Source organism: Rhineura floridana, chromosome 7, assembly GCF_030035675.1.
Source record: "Rhineura floridana isolate rRhiFlo1 chromosome 7, rRhiFlo1.hap2, whole genome shotgun sequence".
Classification (NCBI taxonomy): domain Eukaryota; kingdom Metazoa; phylum Chordata; class Lepidosauria; order Squamata; family Rhineuridae; genus Rhineura; species Rhineura floridana.
Window position 1 is genome coordinate 145428844 of NC_084486.1, and position 13838 is coordinate 145442681.

The 13838-nt window shown below is 46.8% G+C and overlaps 1 protein-coding gene across 3 annotated transcripts; it reads left to right on the top strand.

The window, feature by feature from the left end:
• Window positions 1-1587: 1587 nt before the first annotated feature.
• On the top strand, window positions 1588-13279 carry LOC133388566 (mitochondrial ubiquitin ligase activator of nfkb 1-A-like). 3 transcript variants are annotated; one of them, XM_061634523.1, is made up of 6 exons: window positions 1673-1743; window positions 4989-5133; window positions 5662-5797; window positions 6783-6870; window positions 9422-9542; window positions 11115-13279. In XM_061634523.1, the coding sequence occupies exons 2-6, from the start codon at window positions 5087-5089 to the stop codon at window positions 11839-11841; spliced, it is 1119 nt and encodes a 372-aa protein (XP_061490507.1). In that variant the 5' UTR covers window positions 1673-1743; window positions 4989-5086; the 3' UTR covers window positions 11842-13279. The 3 variants fall into 3 exon arrangements, with proteins under 3 accessions (XP_061490505.1, XP_061490507.1, XP_061490506.1); XM_061634521.1 differs by lacking the exon at window positions 4989-5133 and having other exon boundaries at window positions 1588-1743; XM_061634522.1 differs by lacking the exons at window positions 1673-1743; window positions 4989-5133 and adding an exon at window positions 1766-1909.
• The last annotated feature ends 559 nt before the right edge of the window (window positions 13280-13838 follow it).

Consider the following 13838-nt stretch of genomic DNA (forward strand, 5'->3'; position numbering starts at 1 on the left):
GCCATAAACATCTGAAAGCTAAAAGTTAGCCAGCCCTGCCTTAGCTATGTATCAGAAAGAAAGGACAAAGGTGTATTAAGCCTTCCTGTTTCTCCCATGGGGTTATGGACATCCAACTGTGTCGAGGTGGGGGGTGGAGGGAGTTGGCTTTCTCCAAGGGCCCAGGAGGAAGATTTGCAGAGCTCAGGAGATAAGAGCCTACGTATTCAGGTTACTCCTGCAGACAAAACCCATTGTCTTTGCAGCATAATCATATGCACATTTCATCAGAAGTAATGGGGCTTGCTCTCAGGTGAGCATCCATAGGATTGTTTGCATGTTTTGTTGTTGTTATGTGTCTTCAAGTTGATTACGACTTATGGTGACCCTATGAATCAGTGACCTCCAAGAGCATCTGTCATGAACCACCCTGTTCAGATCTTGTAAGTTCAGGTCTGTGGCTTCCATTACGGAATCAATCCATCTCTTGTTTGGTCTTCCTCTTTTTCTGCTCCCTTCTATTTTTCTCAGCATCATTGTCTTTTCTAGTGAATCAGGTCTTCTCATTATGTGTCCAAAGTATGATAACCTCAGTTTCATAATTTTAGCTTCTAATGATAGTTCTGGTTTAATTTGTTCTAACACCCAATTATTTGTCTTTTTCGCGGTCCATGGTATCCACAAAACTCTCCTCCAACACATTTCAAATGAGTTTATTTTTCTTTTATCCACTTATTTCACTGTCCAACTTTCACATCCATACATAGAGATCGGGAATACCACAGTCTGTTTGCATGTATGTAGAATTAAAGAGGTGGAAGGGGCCTTGGAGGTCATCCAGCCCACCCCCACCCACCTTGCTTCAGTGCAAGATCTGCAATGAAGGATGCATTCAAACATTGAATAGCCCACTTTTACATTAAAATGCTTAAAGGTGGCTTACAACATTTAGCAATACGTCAAATAAAACCAATAGGTGCATTCCAATCTAACCTCCTTGGTCAGAAAAAAATACTGCTATTTTCTTGGTCATTTTCACAAGTATGTCTGGGGATTGTAGCTTCCTGCGATTTACTATCTGGATTCTCGCCCCCCCCCAACCTTACAAGCTGTTTTTTAAATCACACCTTCATCCTGCATCATCAGAGCTGTGCCGCATTATTTATTATTTTGCTTATGATAATTATTAGCCATGTTTCTTCCCGAAAGTACACACGAGGAGGATATACTCTTAAACGTATGCATACAAACGGCTTAAAATCAATGAAATGCAACAAGCCCCTCCGGCATCACAGTGCAACCTCTTAGAAACTGTGTGAAACCTAAACATAGCAAGCAAAACAACAACCCGGCCACCTTCTCGCTAATTTTCTTTCCCGCCCCCAAGCTAAGACGAAAGACAACGCTGATGAATCGCTCTACCTCGTTCCCAAATTCGCCGCTATGCCTGATGGGATTAGTAGTTCCTAAGCACCTTTCCGCGACCGCCACAGCGAATCAGAACGGGGCTCTGTAGTGGCTCCTTTAGAGCAAGGAATGCCGGGAGTCGTAGTCTTCACTCCCAAAGGCGACTTTGGGGTTCAGGTTGGTTGGACTTCACTTTCCATCCGCCAACGCGGTGACGGGCAAGCGCTGGCGTCTCGGGCAGGGACAGGGATCGATGCTCTTTGGTTCCGCCGGAGAAGGGAAAAGGAAAGAGAAAAGAGGATCGGGAATATGGGGTGGTTGCTCCTGCAACAGAAAGTCGACGTTCATTAGCCTCAGGTAAACCTTGGCCTGACCCCTTGTAACCTAGTGGTTAGGTTTTTTAAAAAACATTTAGTTAGTGTGTGTGTGTGTTATGTGCCTCGAAGTCGATTTCGACTTATGGCGACCCTATGAATCAGCGACCTCCAACAGCAGCGGTCATGAACCACCCTGTTCAGATCTTGTAAGTTCAGGTCTGTGGCTTCCTTTATGGAATCAATCCATTTCTTGTTTGGCCTTCCTCTTTTTGTACTCCCTTCTGTTTTTCCCAGCATGATTGTCTTTTCTAGTGAATCAGGTCTTCTCATGATGAGTCCAAAGTATGATAACCTCAGATTCATCATTTTCGCTTCTAGTGGTAGTTCTTGTTTAATTTGTTCTAACACCCAATTATTGGTCTTTTTCGTGGTCCATGGTATCCGCAAACCTCTCCTCCAGCACCACATTTCAAATGTTGATTTTTCTCTTACCTGCTTTTTTTCACTGTCCAACTTTCACATCCATACATTGAGATCGGGAATACCATGGTCTGAATTATCCTGACTTTAGTGTGCAGTGATACAGCTTTGCATCTGAGGACCTTTTCTAGTTCTCTCATAGCTACCCTCCCCAGGCCTAGCCTTCTTCTAATTTGATTAATGTCTCCGTTTCAGTTAATGACTGTGCCAAGGTATTGATAATCCTTGACAAGTTCAACGTCCTTGTTGTCAACTTCTTCAACACTCTCAAGCCCCTTCACAACGTTAAGGTGTGCATCCTAGAGAGCGAATTTAGTTGTTATATTACATTTATATCCCACCTTTCCTGCGAGGAGCTGAAGGTGGCATGCATGATTCCTCCCCGTCTCTCCATTTTACCCTCACAACAGCCTTGCGAGGTGGGTTACATTAAGAGGCTGCCAGGTAATACTGAGTGTGCTTCGTGGCCAGGTGGGGATGTGAACCCTGATCTCCCAGGTCCTAGGCATGGAGCGATAAGACGAGGAGTGCCTCGGAGCATGTGCAGATTGGTGGCACTGTTTTGTTGGAGGCAGGGCTTGAAGGAGGGGAAAGGGTGCGGTTTCCAGATGTGGAAGCCCCGGTGCTTCTCTTTCTAGAAATTCACTGCCTGGGAACTCTGAGGCTCTGAGATGGGCCTTCTCCACTGCCAGGGCCTGCATGCCTCCTAGCTCTCCTCTGTTCCCTTCTCTGGCCTGCTAAGAGGGAAAATTAGGCTGCAATCCATTACACGCTTACCTGGGAGTGAGTCTCATTAAACCCGATGGAGTTTACTTCTGAGTGGACATGTATTGGATTGCAGCCTTAGTTTCCTGGTCAACAAGTAGATTTCTTAGAAATGGAAATGGAGGGCAATGAGTCATCCCAAAAGGTGGCTTGTGGCAAGGCCTGTAAGCCACAAATGTTACTTCTTAACCCTCAGGCAGGCCTGGCAAAAATAAACAAATAAATGTATTAAATTTATATCCCACCCTTTCTCCCAGTAGGAGCCTGGGGCGGCAAACAAAAACACTAAAAACACTCTTAAACATCTTAAAAACAGACTTTAAAATATGTTAAAACAAAATATCTTTAAAAACAACTTTTAAAAAAAGTTTTAAAAACATCTTAAAAAGCAACTCCAATAGACTGAGATAAGGTCTCTCCCCAAAAGGCTTGTGGAAAGACACCATGCTGGCCATCTTTGGGGTATATCTGTACCCTAATGAGATTTCCAAAGGAAGGATGGAGTAACTGTCCCCAGAGACCATTTTTGCCTCTGTTGTCGGCACAAGTGTGCTTGACAATACCAAAGCACCTTCAGCCAAAAGAATAGTTATTCCTAGGAGGCAGAATTTTTCTGAGCAGTATATGCTGGCCCCTCCCCCGTGCATATTGAGTACAACACAGTTTCTGGGGTGTATTTGGCTCCTAGTGGTTCTTTGCTTCCAGAAAGAAAATGGTAAATGATAACTGGCTAAAATTTGGGGACGTTGTACGGGTGACAGTTTGTGTCAATGTCCTAGAACACTGCTCTTCAACCTTGGGTCCCCAGATGTTGGACTACAACTCCCATCAACCCCAGTCAGCTTAGTCAGTGGCCAAGGACTCTGGGAGTTGTAGTCCAACAACATCTGGAGACCCAAAGTTGAAGACCAGTGCCCTAAAAGGACAGCCCTGTAGGTCCATTCATTTGTAAATTGCACAGTAAAAGTGCACCTGAGACGCTTTTCTCTGAGTTGGCAAGACTACTCCTGAGGGAGTGTTGGATGCGGCCCCAGGGCCTCCAGTTGTGATTAGTTGTGTTATTATTGCCTTTAGACACTTTTATACTGCCTTCCCTATGTTCCATTCCTAAAGGTGGTATTTAAATGTTAAAAATTGCATGCGTGAAATAAAATACAAATTCAGTAATCAGAACAGTTCACAAGGCCAGGTACTGGTAACTGCCAAAGTCTTGGGTGAATAAATGTGATTTCAGGAGGCACCAGCATCTTAATGAAGCTGACACCCACCTTATTTCCCCAGGGGAGATGGTTCTATCAGCTGGATTGCTGCCAGCTGTATTTCTGCAGAAAAACACACAACCAAGGGGGCCTCATTCCGAGATCTTAGCGTGTCTGATCGCATAGGCATTCCCTCAGGCAATTAGGTCCCAAGTTGTTCGAGGCTGTGTAAGTCAACAGCAGGACCTTAAACGTGGTCCAGTATCAAACTTTCAGGCGGTGCTCCTCTTTCATCAGAGGTGTTATAAGTACAGGATCATGGTAGGCTGTTCCCGTTAGCAACACAGCTACCACATTTTACAGAAACTGCAGCTTCTGGACCAGCCCAAGGGCAGCCCCATGTAGAGCACATTACAGCAGTCCAGTCTTGTGGTTACCGCTGCATGTATCACTGTGGCCAAGCAAGCAGTTATATCTGGTGCACCAGCAGAGGCTAGAAAAAGAGACACTTAGCTACTGCAGACATGCAGGCCTCCCGTTACAACAATGGTTGATCAAGCACCCCCAGAGTAAGCATCTGTTCCTTAAGAGGGAATACAGCCCATTTGGGTTGTTATTTTTCTCATTTTGTTGGGAGACTCTGGGATGGTGGTCTCTGAGCCTGTCTGTTCCATATCTGGATATCTGTCTGTCTCATGAGCCAAATTCAGGCTATCTTCCACGGTGCCTTTGTGGAGGGGATAGGGAGGGTGTTGAACCAGCATTATGCTTCTCCTGTCTGCTCATCTCCCAGAAATCCTCCCAGGGGAGTTTGGCCTTTTGATACCCTTGATATCCACAGGAGAACAAAGGGGAGAATGAATGGAGCATGCAGAAGAAATGGAGCAAAACACCGCAGAGAAGTCAATCTGACATTGCCTGCTTCCTTGCTCAGACATCATGAAGCAACATCTCAGCTCTGCAGGATTGTCCCTTGCTGTGGCCTGGTGAGGGACTGGCTTTCTGAATAAGGGCAAAGGCTGTAGCTCAGTTAGTGGAGCACATGCTTTGCAGTTATTTATTATTTAAAAGGATGTTGAACTACGACCTGGGAGACCAGGGTTTGAATCCCCACACAGCCATGAAGCTCACTGGGTGACCTTGGGCCAGTCACTGCCTCTCAGCCTCAGAGGGAGGCAATGGTAAACCCCCTCTGAATACTGCTTACCACGAAAACCCTATTCATAGGGTTGCCATAAGTCGGGATCGACTTGAAGATAGTCCATTTCCATTTTAATATTTAAAATTGGGAAATCAGGGAATTCAAATCAAATTGTCAGTGTAGACAATACTGTGCTACATGGGCCAATGGTCTGACTTTCTATAAGGCAGCTTCCTATGAGCTCCTCTTGTGCTATTCATATGGTGCCCATTTTCCTCAGATGCTAAAGTGGTCACTTCCATGGATCACTCTGAGTGGGGAGGCATTTCGTCGTATCTGCATAACTCAGTATCTCGTTTCCCTTCTTTTCCAGCCCCCGGGAAGAAACTCTGATGGATGCTTTGCCTCTCACACCAGGAGAGCTGGTGTGTTTAGGGTCAAGCCTGGCCTTCTCTGGTCTCTTTTATTACCTACATAGGAAGAAGGCCAAGGTGGTGGCCAAGATCCAGGTACACTCTTGTGCAGCTTGCTTCTCCTTTGCTTTTGGGAGAACAGATCAGATTAATATTTAGCTTTTATGCAGCATGTTTCAAGTGTTTGAACTACTTCATGTGTTGTCTCAGTAATCTTTACAATTACATCCGCTGGCGGCAGGATTTGATGGTGCAATAGAGCCAATGTCACATCCACAGCCCCGGTGCTGATGCTGACCAGGGCAGAAGATGGTGTGTGTAGGAATAAAATATGCCCCTGTGCTGTGCCAGTGTACTGGCTGGTGTAGCAGAGAGGCCCAGATCATGTAACGGCATTTGAGTCCACATAGGATACAACAGATCCTGTGCTGGGCTCATCCCACCCCCAAAACACTCCATTTGGGGGTGTTCCTTTGGATACAGACAGCAGCAGTTTCTGCTGTTGCCATTTGGGGTGCTCCTTGCTGGTGGGGCTTCCCTGCCAACAGCAGAGGTCTTCCGCTGTTGGAGATTGGTGGAGGAATCCAACCCTGCCCCCCCCCCCAGCATGGTGGTTTGGAGGTGTGGATTCTCTCTGTCATTCTCCTTTTAACATATTTTAACATCGCTAATTTAAGTCTCTGCATAATTTGATGGCAATTAGTTTTAGCTTCCATTTGGGTTATTCGTTTTGATATGATTGTGCCGGTGTAGATCCTTACCCCCTCTTCCCTTTGTCAATTAGCTGTGTTGTTTTGAAATGTTAGTATCCTGCTGGTATTTTGATATGTTTTAACGTTTGCTTTATATGGCATTGTCTGTCACCCAGAGGCTCATTGCATGAGCCAAGCTGGTAAACATAAGAAATGAATAACGTTCTTATAAGATAGGAAATTGGCTAAGGCAACCTGTTGAACTTGTGGCCAAGGGAAGAGCTTAGATTTGACCGCAGGACTTTACAACCCACATTGTATCTTTTCACAGATAGCTCTTAACACTCTCTTCCATTTGAACTCTTACTCTTTTTTCCTGTTTTATGTAGGAGGCTCCGAAGCTTCAAGTGAACGAGAGTCTTCCCGGCATCCTCTCTGCCACAGGTAGCAGCTGCCTGCCCTATGTTGCCATTGAAGGTAAGAGGCCTGCAAGGTTGTTTTCCCTTGCTTGGAAGCCAGCAGGCCAGTTCCAGAGCATCCCAGTCCCTCTCTATTGCATTCAAAGCTCTTTGCACAAAGAGCTAGGAGAAACAGCAAATCTCTGCTGCTGGGATTTATTGCAGATTTGTAAATGGTTAGCTATGGTGGGCAGGAATTCTTCCAGGTGACCAGGCAGAGAAGCTTTTGCAAATGAGAGAGAGTTGGATGTCATTTCTCTGATGGGAGTCCCAGGCTTACTGTATGCATTGGCTGGATTTGCTAACCTATGATATCCTCTCAATCCCTGTTTCATTTCTTGGGTTCCCAGCTAAGGGGGCAGGGATGGGGAGTCCAGCAACCTCTGGAGGCCACAAATTCCCCATCCTTGGTCTATTGTTGTTATGTGCCTTCAGGTCGATTACAACTTATGGTAACCCTATAAATCAGTGACCTCCAGTAGCATCTGTTATAAACCACCCTGTTCAGATCTTGTAAGTTCAGGTCTGTGGCTTCCTTTATGGAATCAATCCATCTCTTGTTTGGTCTTCCTTTTCTTCTACTCCCTTCTGTTTTTCCCAGCATTATTTGTCTTTTCTAGTGAATCATGTCTTCTCATGACGTGTCCAAAGTATGATAACCTCCTTTTCATCATTTTAGCTTCTAGTGATAGTTCTGGTTTAATTTGTTCTAACACCCAATTATTTGTCTTTTTCACAGTCCACGGTATCTGCAAAGCTCTCCTCCAATATCACATTTCAAATGAGTTGATTTTTCTCTTATCCGCTTTTTTCACTGTCCAGCTTTCACATCCATACATAGAGTTCTGGAATACCATGGTCTGAATGATCCTGACTTTGGTGTTCAGTGATACATCTATGCATTTGAGCACCTTTTCTAGTTCTATCATAGCTGTCCTCCCCAGTCCCAGCCTTCTTCTGATTTCTTGACTGTTGTCTCCATTTTAGGGTCGCCATAAGTCGTAATCAACTTGAAGACACATAACAACAACAATGTGCAGTGGAAAGCAGGCAATACTGTAACAAACACTGCAGTAGTTAAGTCTTTCACTATGCACACATGAGCAGATGTAGCTGCCTTCTATGGAGTTTATCTAGCCAAGTACCATCCTAAACATTCCTGATCTCCTCTAATCTCAGAAGCTAAGCAGGGTCATAGAGATCGGGAATACCATGGTCTGAATGATCCTGACTTTAGTGTTCAGTGATACATCTTTGCATTTGAGGACCTTTTCTAGTTCTCTCATAGCTGCCCTCCCTAGTCCTAGCCTTCTTCTGATTTCTTGACTATTGTTTCCATTTTGGTTAATGACTGTGCCAAGGTAATGATAATCCTTGACAAGTTCAATGTCCTCATTGTCAACTGTAAAGTTACATAAATCTTCTGTTGTCGTTACTTTAGTCTTCTTGACATTCAGCTGTAGTCCTGCTTTTGTGCTTTCCTCTTTAACTTTCATCAGCATTTGTTTCAAATCGTTGCTAGCTTCTGCTAATAGTATGGTATCGTCTGCATATCTTAAATTATTGATATTTCTGCCTCCAATTTTCACACCTCCTTCATCTTGGTCCAATCCCGCTTTCCGTATGAATCCTTGGTCTAAGGTTTCAAAATGGATAGAACATCCAGCTTCCCCTTGCCCAGCTCCTCACCAGAAACCCAGTGCAAATCTTTCCTTTACTAAATATCTTTTATTAATTTTAAGGAAAATAATAAAACATAACAATGAACCATTTCAATCAGTGCAAAACAGTTTACAAAATATAAAGCTGGGTCAATGCTTGTTACTAATAAATAATACACTCTTACATATCCAACTGGAAGAACTGAGCAGACAGGTAAATATAATCTAGCTTGTTGACAATTTCAAATTAGTAAGCCTCTTCCTTGCAGGTTCCAGGCTGCTCCATTACTTCCTCAGACCCAGCGGAAATCTGAAATGCAATTTCACTCAGAAATGTGATGCATTTCTTAAATTATTTATCTCTTTTCTTTGTCACTTTGCTGTCTAAAATGTCCAAAGCAACGTACAATTGGATCATAAAAGCAACCTCTCCCCCCGCAAAACAAAATTCAATTTCTCATACTATTCGGTGCCTCAGCTGTGTGGCTGAAAGCACCATTGGAGGGCAGCCAGAGGCAAGGCGGTGGGAAAAGCATTTGTAATGCTCAGCTTTCTCATTTCAGCTGCCGAAGCCCAACTGACCGGTTTTTGCAGTACGCCTTTGTTTCGGCTCTAGTACCTTGGGGAAGAGTTGTCATTCAGTGACAGAACATCTGCTTTTGCGTGCAGAAGGTCCCCGGTTCAATCCCTGGCATCTCCAGATTGTGTTGGGATTGTCCCCTGTCTGAAAGTCCGGAGAGCCGCTGCCAGTCAGTGCAAACAATACTGAGCTACATGGTCCAGTAGCCAGACTCGGAACAAGGCAGCCTCCTATGTTCCTCCTCAAGGCCTTTGGGAGGAGAAAGAAACCAGCGACAGGCACTCTGCTCTTCCTTCCATAAATCTCAAGATCTCTCTCTCTCTCTCTAGGAGTAGTCCAGCCCGTTGAGGCAGCCCTGACCAGCCCATACCACGAAGAACTGCAGGGAGTGATTGAGAGGCTTGTGCTGAAGGAGCATCGGCTGATCTGGAACAGTCTGGCCCGCAGCTGGTAAGCAAGAGTTAGGATGAGATCTATTACTGAGGTCAGCAGTTGTGGGGCACTCCCTTGTGCTGGCTTGTGGCGCACTACAGGCTGTCCTAGGAGACCATCGGAAGCAGTGGTGGCTATTGGCTCCATGTCAGTGAGGCAGTGGAATCCACTCCGGGTTTTAATCTAAACTTTCAAGGAGCTGAGTGAGATGGAGGCTTCCAAAAGGAGAGGCGGGACAAGGCTAGCCAAGAGAAAAAGGAAGGGCAGAGTGGGACGGCCAAGAGGCATTGGCCAGCGCTTCCCCAAAGGAGCCACAAAAGGCGAGACAGATAAAAGGAAGGGTTGAGGGGTGAAACCGCCTTAGCAGGAAAGCTGGTTTTGTCAGGGACATCATGCACACAATGTGTGCGCAATATTCTCCACTGGAGATATTGTAAAGCCTTGCTATGGAGGGGATCCCATGATGAGAAGCGTTCTGATCTTGGACTGAGTGCCAGGCTTACCTGGAGTCTCTGAAGAGAAGAAGACCTCCTGGCATTCTGAGGGTCAGCACCTTGAACAGCTCCTTGAAAGTCTGGACTAATACCTGGAGCAGACTCCACTGCCCCACTGACATGGAACCAGCCGCCGCCACTGGTTGGGAGTACGTAGGGAACTGCCTTCCACTGAGTCAGACCACTGGTCTGTCTAGCTCTGTACTGTGTGCTCTGAGGGCTCTGCCTGTCTGAAACCCTGAAGAGCTGCTGACAGAAATGGCTTTCCCCAGTCCTCTCTGGAGACGCCAGGGACTGAACCTGGGACCTTCTGCATTCGAGGCAGATGCTCTGCCACTGAATTATGGCCCTTCCCAAGTTGGCAGGTGCAGGGTGCGCTGGCCTGTCACAGGCAGGAGCAAATTGCTAATTTTTGGCAGAAAGTTCTTGTTATAGCAAAAAGGCATAACTGGTTTATGATATTAAAAAAAAAACCAAACAAGAAAACACATGAACAATTACTTTGGGGGTATCTGAAAGACATTATTAATGACAAGGTATAGAATTAACAACAGTTTTATTAACTGGCTGGGTAAATGTCCTTGCAGTCATTTGAGCAACATCTGCTGAAATCCCAGGTGGCCGAAGTATATTTCCATTGGGTAAAGCGTTAGTGCCCTGTGCAGCTCCTGTCCCCTTGCCACAAAGAGCAAAGAAATAATAAACTACCCAGTACTGAGGAAGCAGATGCAAGCTTGCCTTCGCTGGCACAATCTAGACAGATTGCAGATTCACACTTTTCTTGGTGCAGAGTATGTATCTTTTTGTAATGTACACACAGGCCAAGTGTTTGGAGGCTGCAGTTCATGGGTAGTCCGATTTTTATTCCGATGTCTGTTCTCTGTAGATTACTCCCCTGCCTAGGCCCTAGGGAAGCTAGAATATGCCAAATGACAATGAATTAAGAATGTGCAGGCTTCTGTTCCCGTAGAAAGGTTTGCAGCATTACCCGTCTGGTGCTTAACGCTCCTCAGTGAAGATCCTGAGTACCTCTGAATGCAGGTTCCTCGGCTGCCGTGCCCCGGCCTCTGTTCTCAGTGCTCTGATCTTGTTGCAGGACGGACAGCGAGCGGGTGGTGCTGGAGCAGGTACACACAGTGCCATTTGTCCTGGCATCCCCCAGCGGTGAGGTGGTGGGGCAGGTGAGCGTGGAATCGCCCCTCCATGCCATTGAGCTACCCTTGGAGACGGTGTACGAGCGCTTCCAGCAGACCTCGCACGGCTTCAAGGACCTGCTCAGCCACTACCTGAGCGGGGAAAAGCCCAAGGGCTTCCTGGAGACAGAAGAGATGCTCTTGGTAGGGAGCAGCCTCACCGGAATCGGTGAACTTGTCCTGCACCCGGATGGCTCTCTCCACCTTCAGCCCCCGGCAGACGGCGCCGGATACTTCCTGCGTCTGGGCGACTGGCAGACCATCTTGGCCGACCTGCAGTCAGTCAGCGGCTTCTGGAAGTGGGCTTCGCTGTTGTGTGGCTTAGCAGCCACGGCCGTCGTCCTCCATGTCCTTTGCCGCGCTTACCGGCGCCACAGGATAAAGCAGGAGCAGGAGGCGCAACGGCGGGAGTTTGAAGACCTCCGGCGCCACCAAAGCGCGGGCCTGGATCCGTCTGAAGAGCCACCCGAAAACGCTTGCGTCATCTGCCTTACGAACCTCCGAGAGTGCGTCCTCCTTCCCTGCGGCCACGTCTGCTGTTGCTTCCGCTGCTTCCAGGCCTTGCCCAGACACACCTGCCCCATTTGCAGGAGCTCCATAGACCGGGTGGTCCCCCTCTATCAGGCCTGATGGCACCGCCTAGGCAATCTTAGAAATGCCCACTAGACACCCCCAGCATAGCATGCAAGGATGAACGGAACAGGCATGTGGTGGCGTGAAAGGTGAGGATGTCCTTTAGCGATGGAGGGACGCAAACGCCACCTTTTGAGGTTGGTGCGCTGGACACACATTCTCCACCCCCCATCAACCTCCCCCCCAGTTATTGTTGTTATGAGGTGTGTCCAAAGGTGATGCTGCAATAAAGGTCATTGTTAGGTCATTCTCCCAGCCCTGCTAGGCGGGAAGGAGTGCTGCAGAGCTTGCCAGCTGTGTTGATCTGCTGCACTTTCTGTCCTGAGGGATGGAAGGAATCCCTGAGCTATTTGCAAAATTGCATTTGGGAACGGGAGGAGGAGCTCACAGATTCGGTAGTGAGTGAAGATCTACAGCCTCGACTTTGGTTTCCTGCACGTGGCCTCTTGGAATCTGGGCCAAGTTCCATTCTGAGCCAACCTCTCCGAGCCCAGTGGACAGCCATCTCCTTGCCTCTGTGTTTGGACTTTCAGATACATGCACATGCGTGCATGCGCAGAAAGGGGGGGTCATAATGGTTTAAAGGCAACACGTTTTATAACTGGCTGAAAGGACCGCCTGTTCTCATACTGTGCTGTAAGCCGGATTTAGTTTTCACAATAGAGTTTTATTTTTTTTATAGAGTGCCTCCCTCTGTTAGCCACATGCAAGCAGGTGTTAACCAGGTTGATGTAAATGTTGCAATGAGGCTGCAGGCTGTGCAGTGCCCTGCCCTGGCCTCATATTTGGGTGAGGGGTTTTTCAGTATTGTACCAGCCAGGAGGAGCCATTTTTAAGCTACCTTAACCCTAGAGAATCATCACACAAGCAGCCCTCTGCAGAAGCCAAGGCCAGGACAAGAGAAGTAGGGATCTACTTGTAGCAGACATGCTGTTGCAGGCAGCTCTAAGCAAAACGTGCCAACGGTACTCTAGCCCAAGTCCCCTTGTAGGTTCACTCCTGCCATCTGAGAGCTCAGGGCAGTTCCTTTCCCTGTTGAACCAACCCATCCCTGAACAGCAGGCTCTTGCTTAATCATGAGTTGCCAGTGGTTCACTTGCTCAACCTGGAATTGCTTGGATCCATTTCCCTCTTCACAAAGTGCCTGAGGCAGAGAGTCAGTCATGCTGTGGGCAAGTGACAGACAGTTCAACCAGCTGACGCCTTGCTAATGAGGACTGCCTTCCTCAGGTGGCTTTCCCCCAGGATTATTGGCATTGAGCTCCGGATGGACTGGCAACACGTGAACTTCTCTTAACCTTGCTTTGCCGGTTGATTGGACTGATGCGTTTGTGCCATGCTCTGGGCATGAGCTGAGCGCTTGATGGCGCCTGGCAGAGCTGCACAGAGCAAATGTGGAATCAAGATTTATTGATAAACTGAGAAATCTATCAAAGCCTGTCTTGTCTCTTTAATCTAAACACCGATAGATGTTAAGGGAAGGACAGACAGGAGAATCTGAAGGGACGGTCCTTACCTTTAGAAAATAAGAACAAACCAGCATGACTTTGAGAGGTTAGAAGTGCCAAGTGTGGTCCTGAAAGACCTCTCAGCCCTCTCGGTAAAATCCTGCCGGTGAAATCAAAGCGTTCTTGCAGGGTGGATTGATTTAGATCACCAAGAGAAACCCTTGATTTAAATCACGTTTATAACTTAACAGTTCTTCACGATTCTTAAACAATGTTGCAAATCTGAATACTAAAACATGTTAATTTACAGCTCAGTGTGGTGTAGTGGTCAGAGTTTTGGACTATGACCTGGGAGACCAGGGTTCGAATCCCCACACAGCCATGAAGCTCACTGGGTGAACTTGGGCCAGTCACTGCCTCTCAGCCTCAGAGGAAGGCAATGGTAAACCCCCTCTGAATACCGCTTACCATGAAAACCCTATTCACAGAGTCGCCATTAGTTGGAATCGACTTGAAGGTAGTCCAGTTCATTCATAGCATTTTACA

Bases quoted from the DNA above. Each gene is read 5' to 3' on its own strand.
- LOC133388566 (XM_061634521.1), top strand. From the start codon at position 1,640: ATGCTCTTTGGTTCCGCCGGAGAAGGGAAAAGGAAAGAGAAAAGAGGA. The intron at 5,798-6,782 runs GTACACTCTTGT...TGTTTTATGTAG, and splicing joins AGGTGGTGGCCAAGATCCAG to GAGGCTCCGAAGCTTCAAGT. The intron at 6,871-9,421 runs GTAAGAGGCCTG...CTCTCTCTCTAG, and splicing joins GCCCTATGTTGCCATTGAAG to GAGTAGTCCAGCCCGTTGAG.